The sequence below is a fragment of the Gallus gallus genome, chromosome 20 (genome assembly GCF_016699485.2).
Source record: "Gallus gallus isolate bGalGal1 chromosome 20, bGalGal1.mat.broiler.GRCg7b, whole genome shotgun sequence".
Taxonomy (NCBI): Eukaryota; Metazoa; Chordata; class Aves; order Galliformes; family Phasianidae; genus Gallus; species Gallus gallus.
Genome location: NC_052551.1, coordinates 8,741,930 through 8,759,568, shown reverse-complemented (window position 1 = coordinate 8,759,568; position 17,639 = coordinate 8,741,930). Strand labels below are relative to the sequence as shown.

Below are 17,639 nucleotides of genomic sequence, written 5' to 3'. Positions count from 1 at the left end.
TTCAAACTATATGCACTTTCTGAGTGTTTAAGAATTATAGTTTGTTTTCATAGTTTAACATTAGAGTTGAACAAGAAGTGATTAGCTGACTTTCCTCTTCCTTTAGGATTATCACTTAAAAATTACGTGATGTGTGATGAGTTGGAGATTCTGAACAGGGAGATTGAAAGGTTATTACAGAGCAGCAGCGTGGAAGGAAGCACTTTGAGTAACTCAGACTGTCTTCAGACATCACAGACAGACTCCTTGGATGTAATCACTGGTTCAGACTCTGGAGCAAAATACCAATTAGAGCAGGTATTCAATGTCATGAGATATAGTACTAGGGTCTCTAAAACTAGGTTATTCTCCTGTCTTTTCTATTTTTTTCCTTGAGTGGGAATATTTGACACAATATATATAATGTATGGAGCCCTCTATAGGGAAGGTGTAGAGGCAAGAGATGCTGATGTGGATCTAGATATATAATATAGTTACATTCCCTCCCCTGACTCCAGAATTATGCTTTCCCACAGTTGTGCAGATTATGAAATTTAGTGTTCATGAAATAATAGTGGTCTACTGAGAAGCCCATTTTGGGAGGGGTTCTTTTTTCCCTATGTCGCTGGTGTTCACCTAGTGATAATAATTGTTTAGGAAGTAAAAAGTGTTTCTAAACAGCGAATGGTTACCAGAATCTGTTTTTATTGCTCTGAAGCAATTATTAGCATATTAATGATTTCCTACACTTAGTGTGGCTGTTCCCCTCTGTTTAATTGCAGAATCCTAACACGCGGAATCTGGCCTTAAGCACTGTTCTTTAAAGGCCAGTTGAAAAGTGTCTTTTTTTATCCCTTTCATCAGATCCTACTTTTCTTCCCAAATTCTTTTCCAGTGTTGCTGTAGAGTGGTGGAAATAATTTTTTTTTTCTTGAGATTTTTCAGTCTACTTAACTCAGAAGCAAGCAGTCAATGTTTGTGTTTCACTGTTTTTTTTAATGTAAACCCTTGGACTAAACATTGATCTTGTTTTGGTACTTTAAATGAATGCTTTGATTCTGAAATGTTTTCCAGGATCATTTTGGGGGGATAAAAAATGTGATTATTAATGTCACCTTCTGTTCTCTGAAGCTTCTGAAATGCTGTGCATTGCAGACCTCTTCAGCAAAAGGGACAGTGATAGGGAATACTCCTTAGTTCTTCTGTGGTGAAATTCACAAAGTGGTTAATCTTCCCTGCTGGTAAACCTTGGTGTACAGTCACAGTTTGATGGTGTTTCTGTGTTTCCATTGCATAATATGTACTTAGTAAATTTAACTCTCAGAATACTTTTAAATACTGGAAATTAATCTTGATGGACTCTCCATGAATTGATGAGTCTCATCTGTTGGTAAGTGGTGTGGAGGTAGTATTGCTTTACTTAAACTTTTCATTCCTGTTTCAATGTCTTTCTGATTGGAGAACTGACAAAAAGGCAAAGAAAAGTTGGTTTCTAATGGAGATAAAACAATTCCAAGCTGAAGTATTTGGTGGTAAGATAGCTTCATAAATACATTGGTGTCTTATTTCATTTCTTTTTTCTTTCCAGGAATCGTCAGAAAAAGAATTTTTGGTACTTGCTCCTGCTGACAACTCAGAGAGACGGTCTGGTGCTTCTGGATCGAGAAATTCAGCATGTGCTGGAAGGATAATGCTGAATGACTCTGATCCTTTGCTGCCCTCTTCTGGCTCTCCTTTTAATTCAGCTCAACAGGGAGAAACTGTTCAAACCTCTAATGCTGTGTCAGGTAAAGCGCATTTTGAAGACACTTATTTCTTTTCATTTTATTTGGAGTTTAAATCTTGACTTAGATTACCTCTGCCTTTAATTTTCAGCACATCTTCACTTCCCAAAGTAAACAAAGATGTGTGAATTTTAACTGTTTCATTTTATTCTGCTCTTGCTTTCATGGCTGCCTTTTTTTGATGTGGGTCTAATTTTAGTGTTGCCTTTAAAAACAGAACAAGAAGCTATAGTTAATGATTTTTTTTATAAGGGATCAGGATTTAAATGGATTTCATACTAGTTAAAATTCCTACTGCTTAAAATTCTTTGTATTTTAACAAATTAATCAGTTACTGTTTATGTTGATGATCTGTAATTTTCTATCTTTATAGCTAAATTTATAGTATTTCACTGAGTGACTTGAGTTGCAATTTAAATATTACATTTTTAACATAAATATGGGCTTTAAAATTCTGTCTTTATTGTTTGCTGAGCAGTGATAGTTAACCTTCTGTTTTAACACCATATTAAATATAATAATAGAAAACGAGAATTGCACCATAGAGAGATCCTGTGTGATACTGGATCAGTTGTATTACTGTTGTGCTGTGTGTGAAATAAGGAGGTATTTATTACCACAGTACACTGCAGTACTGGAAACAGATAGAGAAGTTTAATAAAGGATGCCTCTGAAAACTTGTGACTGTAATATGTACAGCTTTGATGCTTTCAGTAACTACTATTACGTGAAAATTCTCTTAAGTGCCCATTGGGATTAACTGGGCAACTCTTTTGTCAGAAAATATAGATACCCGCTCCAGAAACATGTCTGGGAGTTAGCTTTTCTTGGTGCTTTGAAAGTACTGTTTATCTGTTTCATTTTGGTGTACTTACTACTGCACATTATAATCTTACATGAGCAATGTAATTGCAGTGACTGCAAAATATAGTTGCTGAATTCTAGGAGTGTAATTTGCATGGTATACAACTCATTTAAAACATGGCACTGTGGTATAATACTAACTTTAAAAGCGTATTCAATCTAGATTATTCCTGAATGCTCAAAATGGAGTCTCAGACTTCTTCTGTTTATTCCTGTCACTTGCTGCTGCCTCTCCAGGAGGAGAGTCTTCCAGCACACTGGGGAAAACCTGGAGGTTTTGTCCCTCCCCCCTCCCCCTTGTTCTGGTAGATCATGTAGACCAAAAAGCTCCTTGCAAATAATGAAATCAGTGAGCAACCTTTCTCAAGTATCATTCAAATGATTTTTTTCTCTGAAAACTACTTCTGAAGACCTTGATTTTTGTACTGTTTCTTATAATTTAATCTAGCAAATAAACCTTGCTAGAGAAGTAGCGAAGGCTATATATATTTTCGAATTTAAGTTTTGAACCTTATGTTTGTCTTTAGTGTTTCAAGGTGGGGAGAGTGGTGTCTATACTATGGAACAAGCTGTAAGCTTACAGCCAGTGTCTATGGAATCTGAATCTAATACTGACAACATGGAAAACAGTTCCCCGGGTAAGATTTCTTCTTAAATTGGGCAGAAAGTAAGTTTATTTGTCCATCATATATGTATGTTTTTAAATACTGCAGGAGACCATAGCATTTGGATTATTTTGGTACAATGTATAGTGATATAATTAACTGCCACTGCTGTGGCATTTCACAGGGAAATATTCATCTGTTTTCAGGGCCCTAAAATGAGGTGGAGATATGTTCATCTTTTACTACAAAGAAAATAATACTGTGTTGTTGGGAAAAAATTAGGAAAAACATTATTCACCACTGCTAATTCAGTAACTTTTTTTCTTGGTTTTTAGCATCAGCTTTGGATGAAAAAGGTGAACAAAGCAATGAGGAGGAACAAAAATCTATCAAGCCTACAAGCAAAGAGTTCAGGAAAACTTGGGGGTTTCGAAGGACTACTATTGCCAAGAGAGAAGGTGCTGGAGACATTGATATGGACTCTAGTGAACAACAGCCACAACAGCAGCAACAAAGCTTAAATCTCAGGCGTAGTGGGCGACAACCAAAGAGAACAGAAAGAGTGGAAGAATTTCTTACAACAGTACGGCGCAGGGGGAGGAGAAATGCTCCTATTGCTTTGGAAGATTCAAGTGAACCTGCATCCTGTCCAGCTACAGATGCTGAAACTGCATCAGAAGATAGTGTTGAAAGTGCTTCAGATATAAAGTCTGGAACTCGTAGGACTGGCACTAGGAATAGTAAGGATCAGAAAGGCTCTAAAAACAGACGCACAAAAGAGGAAGAGGAGGAGGAAGATGAAGAGGAGGAGGAGGAGGAAGATACCTCTGACAGTGACAGTGATGGGTTAACACTGAAGGAACTGCAGAACCGACTGAGAAACAAACGCGTTGAACAGAAACCTACACAACTGACACTGAAAGAAATGCAGAATCGCTTGAGAAAAAGAACTTCAGAGCAAGATCCTGCAGAAACAGACAATGTCCAGTCTGATCAACCAGTTAAGACTGAATTATCTGTCAAACAGGAGCCTGACATTGTAGATAACACTGAGATTGCAAGTCAGGTTGTTGTGTCTGAAGAAAACACTGAAGATCTTCAGGTTCAAAAGGAGATCAAACCTGCTGCTGGAGCAAAAGGAATTGCAGATGAGGAACCTGAAGAATTGCCCAAAAGTAAACCAGAGTCTGAGATTTATGACCCCAATGCACTATACTGTATTTGTCGTCAGCCTCATAACAACAGGTAGGCAAAACTTTCAGTTAAAATGCAGTGCTAGTAGCTGGAATTTTTTCAAAGCTGCTATGGCTTACTTTTTGGGTATATGTAAATAAGCTACTGGATTTATTTGAAGTTTTGGGGAGAGTTTATAACAAATATTGAAGGGGATATATTAATGAAAACAAAAGGGGATTTATTAATGAAAACAAATGAACGGCTAGGCAAAATAGTATGCTGATAATTTAGCAGGAAAATTATCTGCTGTGTAAAAAGAAAAAATCCAGTTTTGACTGTAGTCTTATTTTCTAATGTTTTACTGTTACTTTTTTTTTCAGGTTCATGATTTGTTGTGATAGATGTGAGGAATGGTTTCATGGTGACTGTGTGGGTATTTCTGAGGCTCGAGGGCGGCTATTGGAAAGGAATGGTGAGGACTATATCTGTCCAAACTGCACCATTCTGCAGGGACAGGATGAGTCTATTTCAGAAACAGACCAGCAGGAAGCTAAAGCAGGGCAAGTAAATGTGGACGGTACAGAATTCACAAGCATAGGAACAATTGAACACAAGTCTGTTGAGGACCAAGGCATCAAGGGTAGGATTGAAAAAGCTGCAAATCCAAGTGGGAAGAAAAAACTCAAGATATTTCAACCTGTAAGTATCTCAGGTTTTCAGTATTTTTCATATTTCGTGGAGTACATTGAGGCAATAGCTTACTTGTATAGCAGTAAATCCAATTTTGCTTATTAAAGTTAAATATAAATCTGACCAACTCTCTAAATGTTACTGTTCAGCAGCAGTTTATCCATAGTTATGTCAGTGTAGGAGCTAACTAAAACAAACGTTTTTGGAAGAGGTGATATAAAACTTTTATTTAGGAGTAAGGAAATGCCACACAGTGTGCTCTGTGGTGTTTAACTTTTTTTAAATTCTATTTTGGAAATCAAATAAAAATCAAAGTTCTGGAGCATTTTATTTGAGCTTTAAAATCTTTTTTACATTTTCAGTGACAATGGAAGTTTTTACTTAATGTTGGCAAGTGTCTGTGTTGGAGTTAGTACCAGCTGTTACAGTTATCTCTGTACTTCTAGTTGAAGTTCTGGTATTTATCGTCATGATGCTTCTTTAAGTTACTAGTATATAGAGAATTGTTTTATATTCTATTTTGAAAGAGTAATATAAAAATATGCATTTAAAATTATTGTGAATTCTGGTATGAAATATAAAATAAGCTTGAATTTTGTAATAGCAAGTTCCATGCTCAGATCAAAATAGAGCCGAAGAAGCTGCTTCAGCATAAGGCCTGCAGATTTAAAACTTCGTGCTGCAGTGATCATCTTTGTATTACTGAAGCTACCGTAGTAATGCCAACGTTCTCTTCTTATGCCTTGAAGACCACGCTTAGTGTATTCATTATCAGAAGGCTGCAGCTGGTCAGATTTGTGCGAATTTGTTCTTTGACAGTCTTTGAATTTTGATGTCATACCTAGAATAAGTCTAATGACTTGGATTATAAGATTCTCTTAGGAGGAATTTTCCTGTTGTAGAAATTTTTTCTGCAAAATATTTATGAAAAAATATTCAGCAATTTAAATATCAGAACTACTAATATCAGTACAGTGAACTTAAGTGTAGATGAAAGCAAAGTGAGCTTAGTGTATACTAAATATTCTTCTAAGGTAAATATATTAAACGTTTACTCAAATGGTTGCAAATAATTTCAGCTATGTTGAATGTACACTTGTACATACTTGTACAGAAACAGTTCAGAGAGTTTGACTGCTCAGGTCTACATTTCTCTGACAGCATTAGTATTAATTTTAAATACTGCTCCTATTTATCTTTGGTATTAATGTGCTAGCATGTTACCTGGATGGGTTAAGCATCTCTTTTAGTGAAAGAAAAAGGTAATTATAATTGCCTTGTATGGAAAAAGAATGGAACTGTTCTGTTCATGTTTGACAGATGACTCCACATCTTGAGATAATAGACTTGACTGTCCAGTTTGTGTTCTATCCCATGCTGTCCCTCATACCTCAGTGAGGATCTCTCTGTATAGAAGCAAACAGCCCATTCTCTGTGCAGAATTCCCTGCCCATTCTAGGGAAAGAAATCATTGCTATTTCATATGTTGATGGGCTGAAACCACTCTGTGTTATGACTGACACAGTTCCTCTGTTCTTATACCAGTATTCTAAGTGCTTCACAAGACTCCTTTTTGTTGCTGTCCATAAGTACCTATTACTTAAGAATTGTAGTTCATGATAGAAACTCCTAGGAATTCTATAAATAGAAACATCAGTGATGAAAGTTTTGTCATTATCAGAGTAATAGTTCTTAATGATGGCTGTTACCTAAAGTTTGAGGTGCTTCCTAAGGAAATTTCATCCTTCTTTCTTGAACTTCTCAGTTAAGTGTATACATGATGGAAAATAATATAAATTGTAATGTCAGTTTTTATGGGAAAATTCCCAAACTCAGCTTTTATCAGGCCACAGCAACTAACAAGTCCTTGACTATGGGGGGAAAAAAAGATGTTAAGCTCTGTAAAGATTATTTGTTCTTGTGGAAATATTGCTTAGAAACTGTTACTTTGGTAGTTAGAAATAGCAGTTTATGGAAGAGGAGAGGAGGAGAGACTGTCCCCATCCACAGCAGTTTCAAGTATTAGGTCAGTTGTATAATTGCAGTTGTATAACATTTTTATGAGTAATCTAGAAGATGGAACAAGTGATACTGACCTCATGTACTATGTTTTTGAGGGATGTGCTATATTTTAAATCTTAACATTAAACAGGAAGTGACATTGAGAGTAGTGTAAAGAAAATGCAGATTTCACACGTGAACTTTTAAATATGTAAGAAGTGTTAGAGTACGGAAAAACTGTGTAGGAGAATGGCTGTGCTTATGGTGGGTGAAGGCTTAAAAATCAGTATTAAAATCGGTAAGCCTCTTGAGCAAGAATTACTTGTGCCACAGTAGCTGAGTGCCTTTTTTTGGGTGTGGCTGGTTGAAGACAGGTGCTGGTAGTGGTATACAAGCAAAATGTGATTTAGAAATCTTTATCTTGTGAAACCAGCTCTGTGCTGTTAAGGAAGTTCTTCACATTGTGTGGAGGATCAGAGCAAAAGCATTTCTGTGTTCATGGGATCTGAAAATTGGTGTCCATTAATTCGCTGCTAGCAGGACGACCAGTACAACACATACTAAAAATACTGTTCAAGAATGAAATCCTTTTGATTTATATGGGTTGTTTGTGGCATCTCAAGGAAGAAAACTGTTCTTAAGTAATTGCTGAGGTCAATGTCATAGCTGTAGTCTGAACTTCATGTTGTAAAGGTGTGTTTCTGATGATTCATTTTTGAACTTTGAACTTGTTCTACTTCAATCTTCAGGTAGTTGACGCTCCTGGTGTTTCCAAATGCATTGGTCCTGGCTGTTTCAATGTGGCTCAGCCTGATTCTGTGTATTGTAGCAATGACTGCATTCTCAAGCATGCTGCAGCCACTATGAAGTATCTGAGTACAGGCAAAGATACGAAACCAAAACCTAAAGAGAAGACCAAACCAAAATCTGAAAAACCTGGTGTGACAAAATCTCATCTCCAGGTAAGTTTATATTTGTGATCTGAAACAGCTGCATCAAAGAACAGTGGCTTGTTTCTGTGCTCTCATTTTTGAGACAAACAAAATTGCTAAGTTGTACCTTAAAGAAAAACATCCTTTTTGTTTTGTTTTCTATCCTGTTTTCTGTTCCTTTTGTTCTGATAAATTGCTCTCCTGAAATTTATTTTAATAGGTAGGTAGAGTTTCTGGAAGAGACTTTCCAGACAGGAACACCCTTTATATAATTTAATTTTTAAAAAAGTAGTATACAATTTTATTTTAAAATTAATTGCAAGTTTTTCCTTTTTGAATTCCAAATTCCTGGATTGAGCAATACTTTGAAATAACTATAAACTGTGAATTAACGTGTTACTGTATTATATGTGTGGTTTGGGAAGCAAAACAGTGAAATTAAAGCCTCTCTTTCCTTTTGAAAGAGCTCTAGAGAGGCTAGTAGTTTTTAATACAAAGGAGAGGAAACACAGCTACGAGGTTTTTATTAATCATTCCCTGCTCCTGAAGTTGCAGTGTATTATGCTTTGCTTTAAAGACTTGGATTTGAGATTGCGTAATGTCAGTTGTATTCACAGGAGCTCACTATGCAGTAAATTTGTTTACTTCTATGTAACTGTATCACTGCTTGTTTGTGAAATACAACATATTTGATGAGTATTAGTAATTGAGCTTCTTTGAACCATTACAGGCAAGCACTAAGCCTCTTTCAAACCAGAAGAGACAATTTCCTGAGAAAAAAGAAACGAATGTGAAGAAGACTGTTTTGTCAGCTGCCAAGACTGAGGCAAATACTCAACCTATTGCTAGAGAGCCAGCAGCAGAAAACACCACACCATCATGGGCAAGCGATCATAATTACAATGCTGTAAAGCCTGAAAAGACTGCTGCCATATCATCTTCACTGTTGTTCAAATGTATGTATCGCATAGGGATATTCATGAATAACCACATTTTCTTTGAATACCCATCCATTCTTGGCTCTGCAAGACTAGGGAGATTAGGGTTAGGGTTGTTTATTTAACATGGCACAAAACTTTTCTCCACCTTCAAAGATTCACATGCAGAGATAAATGGAGACACTAGCAGAAGTTTCATTTGTATCATGGGACAGTTGTATGATTAAGAGCTGATTTGTGAATGCAAACTTCATGATTAAGCTTTAAATTTTTCCCATAAAGACAATACCTGTTTATAATGTTAAAAAGGTAAGTATTGCAACATTTTAAAGTTTTAACAAAAAGGTCTCGCAGTCTGCAGCTTGAATCAGCAACTGACTGTACTACTTTGAATTGTATTTTTGTGATTTAGATTTCTCACCTGTCTCTCAGGTCTTACATTTTCACTGTTAGTGACGAAAATGAAGTCTTCGACGTGGTATCCAACAGCACTTTTACACTTCTGCAAACAGCTTTTAACTGTCAAGTATACTCAAGCTCTTCCTACTGCTTTTCTTCCTACATGAAATAATTTAAGGGCCATTCTTTACTTTTAAGTTTGGGGGGAGGAAGTAATTTTTTTTTTGACCTTTCTATTTATATGTTCATACTTCACACATTATCCACACACACAAAAACACATCTTAATTGGGTATTAGGCAGAAATATTGCATATTTTTGCAGGTTTTGAGTAGCGTCCTTGTAACACACAAAGGTAAGTAAATACTGCTTTGTAGCCTAAACAGGTGGTCTTGCTAATGTTCTTTTACTCAAGCTAAGTAGTTTTGTGATGCAGCGATGGAACTTCAGATGAAATCTTACATTGCACATTTATAAAACACATGACTTAGTATCTAACATTTTCCCACTTGAAAATTAATGAGTTCAGGAGTTCAATGCTCTCAACTTTCTTAACCACACTTCAGCCAACTTTTATATTTAGAAATAATCTTAGTTATTGAACCCTTACGTTATATATAAAAGTAACTGTTAAGTTCATAAATTTTCTAAGTCTAATTTTTAAACACAGGGAGCATTGTGCTCCATTCTACTATAGCAGTTACGAGGTGCATTTTAATTTTGTTTACCCAAATGGAAAATCTAAAGGGTTATAATTTTTCCTTACATATTCTATACTATTGGTTGATAAAATGCCCTGTGTCTTTTTCTATAATGAAGTCTTAAAATGCAATTTTATAGAAATATGTATTTTAAGTTTCTTCTAAAGAAACTTGCTGTTTAATCAGAAACTAGCATTGTAAATATAGCAGATAATTTGGAGAGACCTAAATGAAACTACAAGGGCCTATTTTGCATGTGAATTCCTATTATACCTTCTATCTCTGTGTAATTGCAAGTGTTGATATAACCACAGTACTTAAAGTGCTCTTTCTACTATAGTTCTATTTTCCTTGGAGACAATAATACAGATCTAGAGACAAGGGCTTTCTTCAATTTTTAAGAGGATTGCTCTTAAACTTTACAACACAGAAGTTACACAGATTGAACCAATTCCAGTAGAAAACAGGGCTCCCTTAACTAAACTGTTAAATTAGTACAAAAAAAAAAAATCTGTGTTTATACCAGACTTCAGTAATGAATACAACCTAGTCCATGTGATGACAAGCTCTCATTTCAAATGCAGTGAAGAACTTCACATTGCTGTTATTAAGGTAAGCTGTGCTAATGTGTGGACACCGTGGCACTACTAAAATACCAGGTAAATTGTACGTTTGGGTAAAAAGATTGTCCTGCTTTTTAATTGGACTGGTGTAATCTATCATCATCTTCATGAGAAGCTGCTGTTGCATCTTCAAGAATATTTGTTGTGGTTTAACATGGTGCTAAATGGTACCAGTACTCATATTTCGTAGAGCTTTTAATAAGTGGACCCTCTGGGGAAATCTTCCATTAAGGAGATCAAGGTACACTAACTGTGGTACGCCTGTCCTGTTTTACTGCAGTGATTTAGGGAGAAATGAATGCTGCCCCCTTCTGGGAGAGAGGTAGCAAGGTTTTCAAAGCACCAGCTCTGGTGATTTAAAAAAAAAAAAAAAGCCAACAACAAAAAAGCCCATTTTGCTTTTGTTATCCCCTCTCAGTTTTCTTCATTTTTTTTTGTGCAGTTCATCTTCTCTGCATCTAAGAACTAATCACAGTCTGAATGGTGCTTGCTTGTATAACTTACAGTCCCACATTCAAAGGACACCTGAACTGCCTTGTTCCTATACACCTCCAGCAAAACATGGAGACTGTCAGGGCAATACAGTAATGCTAGGATCCGATAATCAGAAAGTTTGGGCATATGAAAATGTGATTTTTGTAATGCTGTGTGAAGGCAGGAAACATGCCATTCATAATACATTTCCTTCCCTTAATCTTTATACTTAAGACCAGAGGACTTATCACTCAGGTGGTGGAATTAATACTGGAGTATATAAGTATCACTGTAGAAAGGAAAAACAGGCCATTTCTGCACAAACTGCTGCCTATTCAGACAGATTTGTACCTGCTTATGTTGTGGCTCTGCAGTTGAGTATGTGGATACACTGGTATGGTTCAGCTTAAACGTTAGGAAAGGGTTTTACTTAAGTCATAAGTATGTTTGACAGCAAGGACTGCACTATTTATTGCTAAACTTGATGCTTTTATTTTGGTGTGAGTGCTCCCTTATGAGAGGCCAAGTTCCATACTGTTAACAACTAAATTACTTCAGATACCTCAGTTAAGACCTTGAAAGCTAAGGTATCTTTGCTTAATATTACATTTATTCTGCAAAACAGGCCTGTTCTATAAGGCATTAATTGCTGAACAGTACCAAAGGAATAAGAAGAGCTCCTACTTTTCTGTTACTAGCAGTTTCCTAGGATGTGGTTGCTGTATATGTGGTCTAGAGTTAACCCTTTGTAACTAGACGAGTTTTCAGAAAGGCTGCTGAGGGATCAAGTAATGATCTGAATACTTAACAACGAATCTGCCAGAACTGCTGATAAATTCATGTTGGAGTTGGCTTTGGAAAGATTATAGAGCAGAAGTGCCTGGTGTAGCACAGCTCCAGTGCTGAACTTGGATCATGAGTGTGGTGGGGGCTGTGCTGGCAACAGGGGCTGCTGGGCAATCTGAACCCTGGCTCTGGAGTGAGGCAGACCAGTATTGGCTGCTGAAGCCAGCATCCCCTGGGACTCAGCCTGTTAAAAGGAACAGTGGTATCCTTGGGGAGCAATTACCATCTCCTGCCTGTGAACTGGAGCTCCCCTTCTCTGCTCTACCAGGTATGTCACATCTGTCCTGTGGTTGTCAGCCACTTGAAGATTTTTGCCATGTGTCTTACGTTAGGAAGGCTGGTCCCTGCTGCTAGCATATTTTCTGTTGTGCCTTTCAAGCACCCAACATCACTGTGGCACTTGGGTAACAGAATGCCAGCAGAATTACCATAATGGGTGCTTGGTTTCAGTGTGAGGAACTGTCACAGGAGGGAAGGGTTGGGATGGGGGAGGCACATGGTACAACTTACAGATGCACTATGACTATCAGGGTGGTTTACCTCTTGTCACCAAAACTGAAAGTGATGCAAGTTTGATTAAAAAACCTCACCACCCTCTATTGCTGTTTTGCGTTCTTTTACTAATATTGCTTTAGTTCTCTGAACTTAACTCGATTGACCGGAGAGCTGGTGAAAAAGATCTTCCTCTGATAGTCCCCAAATAAAAGGGTTTTACTGAGACCACCTCCTTGCACTTTGAAGTCAAGTATTGCTGCTGATACTGGTGCTGATGGTTTGCTGTGCTGATCTCTGTACTGAACTTGGAACCTGAAGATGGCCTGTCCCTACAACGAATGATGGTGCTGATCCAGAAAAGGTTCTTAAAAACAAGAGATCTTGTTTTCTAACAGTGGACGGTGCCTCTCTTTCTCTCAGGAGCTGACATAGTTATGAAGAAATAGTTGTCTAGTATAAATCATGATTTCATGTAGATCAAAACAAAGCATTGCATGTCTAAGTTACAGATTTGCATGAAGATAACTACAGTGATGGCTTCGGTGCAAACAAATCACTACAAAAAAGGCCTCTTGGTTTCCTAAATTAATCAGTTTTAATGGCAGATTCACTTTGTGTGCCTGAATGTGGGGGCTTGACACAGAATCAGTTTAATTATTAACTTCTTGTGTAGATCAGACTGGATAAATGCTTTTGAAGGGGGAAAAAAAAGAGCATCTCTTAAATGCTAGTTTTGGGTAATAGCGTTTGATTCGATCTTAAAAGTGAAAATGGGCAGAGTTTTCCACGTTGTTTCAGAGGCAATTAACAGTGGAAACTAACACCCAAACCTGTGTAAGAGTAGTTCAGCTCTTCTGAATGACTTGAAACTAATGCTAAGCTATCTGAGAGAAATGACAAGGCCAAAAAAAAAAAAAAAAGCAGACCTGAAAAAGCCCCAAGCTTCAGGAGAGCAGCAATTGCACAGCTGTGCAATAGAAGCTGTTACAAGCTACACATCACCTTCACAGCCTTGGGCATTGAGTGCTCAGTGCCACAAGAGGGTGCTTCAGTGGCACCTAACAGGATTGACTCTTCGACAAGTTTCTGAGGCTCAGATGTCAGGCATGCATCCCAGCAGTGTGACTGCAGAGGCTGCACATGAGGAGCACTTCTTGGCTGGTAAGTAACTTCCCATTGTAGAGTGCTTTATAACTGACATCTAAAGCACCAGCTCGCCCATGTATTTTGTTCAATTTTTAGTTAGATAATGCATCAGAAGATCTCACCTAAACTCATGGGTTAAAGCTCTGTAACAGCCACTGCATTGGAGAACAGAGCTGACGTTCTGCTCTGCTAAGATTATTTCTGTCACTAGTCATTCAGGAAGGGGTCATTCATACCACAGCTGCATGAGACAAGTTTGTGCAAGACACGGGCTGAATGATGAAGAAAAGCTGCTGGGAAAACAGTAGTTCCAAATTTGGCTGGGGAGGTTTTTTCCCATCTTTCATTTCAGCATTTTAGGAAGGTAAACTTGCTGTTCCTGAACTCTTAAATATTGATAAATAGGAGTGAGATGTTTAATTGCTGAGCCACGTTCAGACTGGACAGCTGCAGTACGCAAGTGATAGGACAAAAACTGGTGGTGTAGCTGCTGCCTTCCTCTGAACAGCAGCAGCACGACCACATGCAACTTCACTGTTTCATAGGCCAATGCTGGTGTGTGTTTGTTCTTCTGAAATTCTTGAATACTTTTCACAACTGATTTTCTGTCAGACATTTAAGCTGCGGTTAAGGCAAGTGCTGTTTCCAGTCCTTAGAGATAATGTATAATTACTTGGCTCAGGGTAACCTTTACACAGGTTTTCAGAGAATGCATTCTGATAGACACTCTTGGTTTATTAACCACAGAACTACATTAGTATTGTGAATTTGCTGTAACTTTTTTTTCTGAAAAGGATGCCAAATTCTTTTGGGTATAATGACCAATCCACTTCCAAAGGTGAATCCCAAGCAGCTGTGCACTTTTTTCTAAAATCCTTTATTTTGGTGAGCAGGGAGAATTAGGAGTATCCATAGAACCCATGCATGCTCCTGCAGTCTCTGCACTGTGGGCATATAAAGGCTCACTGATCTGCCAGACAGTGTTGGGTTAGTGAAGTCCTGCTCACTTGTCAGTATGTTGTGACAGTACAAAGTTCTAAGCAAGCTGAATGAGATGCACCCCTCATCCCATCCTCCCTGTGCTTTTCTGAGGGAATTCTATCATGGAGGAGGGGACAGAACCCAAAACATTAGCATAGGCAGGAGAGGAGGGAGAGCACATCTAATACTAGGCAGTACTAGATGATAGAGGCAGTAGTTCTGTGCATGAGCAACCTTGTGCTGAGGTTTTCAATTCTGTAGCAAATTAACTTCCATGACTGCAAGATGCTTTTCACAAGCCAGAACTTCAGTAGCATTCTGGACGGCTAGTTGTGATGCTTTGTTGTTGTGAGGTTTTGTTTTAAATCTAAGCCTTACAAACTAATTGCATAACACTTTTCAATCGCCTGTGGTTCATTTGAAGCATAGCTTAAATCTTGAGCAGGAAATTTGGCAGTTTTTAAAGAGCTGTGATCCAGTTAATGTTAAAATATAGCACTCTTCTCCAGATGTTTAAGTACTCAAGTAACTAGGTGTCTCCAGCAAAATAATGTGTCACAAACAAGATAGTTTAAATAGAAGCTGTGAGGGGGTGGTGGGTATCTGGAAGTGGCTTTCTAAAGCTACTGTTCCAAAGACTGGGAGGAGGAGAAGAGAGACCTAAAATAGGCTTGAGCGCTGTCTCTGCTGAAAAACTTTGAAGAGATTGGGGGAAGAACCAAGTTTCCTATGGGTAGCTTTCTTGGTGGTGCAAAACACAACTTCCCCATGCAGGTCGGGGGTTACAGCACAAATGCATCCTGCAAATCCTTCATGGAAAATTATCGGTGCTATGTTGTGGAAATCATTCTTGAATTGGACCTAACCCACGTTAAGATGTTGAAACATCAGTGCTGAACCTTAGAAGTGAAGTATACTTGAACATCTGACTTTCAACAGGCTCATCTGTAACGCAGCAGATAATGTGGCAGTTCTGCACCTCTTAAAGGAGTTTCATTCTTAGCTGCGTGTTGCAATATTTGGCTTAGCTTTAACAGGAATTTCCTTAGGGGAGGTGTTCTGTATCTGATGACATCGACTGGGAGAGATTATAGTGATGTCTGTAGTTAAGATAACAGTAATGCTGTTTCATAAGCCTTAAAAACATAAAAAACAAAACAAAACCAAAACACCTTTCTAGCGTGCTCATTGGGTCTCACTGGCACTGAGCCGACTCATTTGTTCCATCTGTACCTCAGTCTTGTTAGCCCATGCCTCTTTTTGGTCAAAAAATCCTGTTGCTGTCTAAGTGGTTCATGAGACAGAATGGGTAACATGGGAATTTACTGGGGGGATGGAGAGGGGGTTGTTTTGTTTCAAGTATCCTTTCCATCAAGCCCAGGGATTCAGAAGTGTTGGATGGAAGAGTCACCAGATGCTTCCCTCTGGCACTGATCTTTTGTCTGGCGAAACCTTATTCAGTCTGCATAAGCTGATGTTCTGTAGTAGTCTTTATTTTAAAATCGGTTTAAGAGCATTTATTGTAGGTACGCTGGAGCTACTGATTAAAAAAAGGACTGAAAACATTGCAGTATGAAGCACAGCAGCCTCTGTGTGTAGTAGGCATTGTGTCTTCAAGCTGTTCATGATCTGCAAGGCGAAGTGATTTGAAACTCGCGGTCTGAGCAAACACCCAGTTGTTGTTGTTCCATCAGTTTGCTGAGCAACGGTGACATCTGTTCAGAAATTAAATTCCATGAATGTTAACACGCTGCTCGCCAGAAAGAGTGCACATTTCTGTACACGTTTCCCAAACATCCTCTTGCCATAGCACAAGTCTTGGGGCTGTGCTGACATTGTGACTAAGCCAATAGGGCAGCGAGCTGCTGGCAGAAGAGGCAGTCCTGCTCCCTCCCTGTGCTCGGCTGCGGCTCCTGCCTCCTGGGCATTAACTGCAAGACCTCTCCAAGGGCGACTTGGACTGTCTGCAAGTGGAAGCAAAACCTTGATAGGTCAAAGTGCTTTCTCAAAGTCAGTGTGGGATATGAGTTTCTTTTAAGATAATGTTCATCTGCTGCCATTGCAAGTTATTAGCATATAAAGGGTTTAAGTACGCATGATTTGTTGTCAATGCACACATCATTTTGATAACCTTCAAATGCAATGAGGTGTCCACAGAATCAGTACCATCAAGTACTGTTAGGTAGGCAGTGTTAGTTGGTATAAGGTAATATTTTGGCTTGTGAAACCATTAGACTTTCACAAAGCTGAAATATTTGCACGCTCTCTATTGGCTAAAGCAGCATATGTGTTATGCTGGAAACCTTCTCAGTGCATCTGTTTCTGCTGTCCTGGGGATCTTCAATCTACCTTTGCACTAGTACCACTTATTTATGTTTCACGTACGTATTCTTAGCCATGGTGTAGTTATTTGGAACATAAATAAGGTTTAGAGTATGGATGTATTTTTTTTTTACCATACACCACATCAGATTAACACGACATCTTGGCTGTGCCATAGTTGGCTCTATCAGCATGCTTCTTGTTGACCAATTTGAACAAATGACTGGAGAGTATAGGGTGTTAAGTATAATTTTAGTATTTAATGGTCTGTAATTATGCTGTGCACAACTAAAGCTCTTAGCACTGAGGACTGGATTGTACTGTGGTCATTTTGTTGAAACCTGAGCTGTGCTGTCCTGCCTTCCATAGTGCGTCACAGAAAGGTGCTGCTGTCCCACTTGACTGAAGAGATGCAAGTCCGTGCAGAAGATGCAATAAGCTGGGAAACAGAAATTCCTGCAGGCTTATCATACACACACTCTGGATATTCATCATCTCTCTTTTCAATACTGTTAATATTGGCTTTTTACCTCTTTTAGCTCCAGATGCTTTATTTGACCAAACCAAAACCCATCAGCTATAGTTCCTAATCCCTCTTGGGACGGCTGAAGACGTCCTGACAAATAATGCAGGGTTGGTGGGGTAGGCTTTGTGGGGGGAACATCAGAAAAGTCAGCGTGGGT

At 38.3% G+C, this 17,639-nt stretch overlaps 1 protein-coding gene and 1 non-coding gene across 2 annotated transcripts in view; both read left to right on the top strand.

Annotated features, from left to right (window-relative positions):
• The window catches only part of DIDO1 (death inducer-obliterator 1), a 47,343-nt gene that overhangs the window by 10,716 nt on the left and 18,988 nt on the right, over nucleotides 1-17,639 (top strand). Inside the window, exons 2-7 of the mRNA NM_001012832.3 lie at nucleotides 1,568-1,766; nucleotides 3,155-3,265; nucleotides 3,568-4,477; nucleotides 4,789-5,107; nucleotides 7,849-8,061; nucleotides 8,762-8,987. Of these exons, the coding sequence (NP_001012850.3) occupies nucleotides 1,670-1,766; nucleotides 3,155-3,265; nucleotides 3,568-4,477; nucleotides 4,789-5,107; nucleotides 7,849-8,061; nucleotides 8,762-8,987 (1,876 nt within the window). The 5' untranslated portion in view covers nucleotides 1,568-1,669. The remainder of the gene's footprint in view (nucleotides 1-1,567; nucleotides 1,767-3,154; nucleotides 3,266-3,567; nucleotides 4,478-4,788; nucleotides 5,108-7,848; nucleotides 8,062-8,761; nucleotides 8,988-17,639) is intronic.
• On the top strand, nucleotides 1,608-1,717 carry MIR6681 (microRNA 6681). Its single transcript, NR_105551.1, has one exon. It is a non-coding gene; the product is annotated as a microRNA 6681 (primary transcript).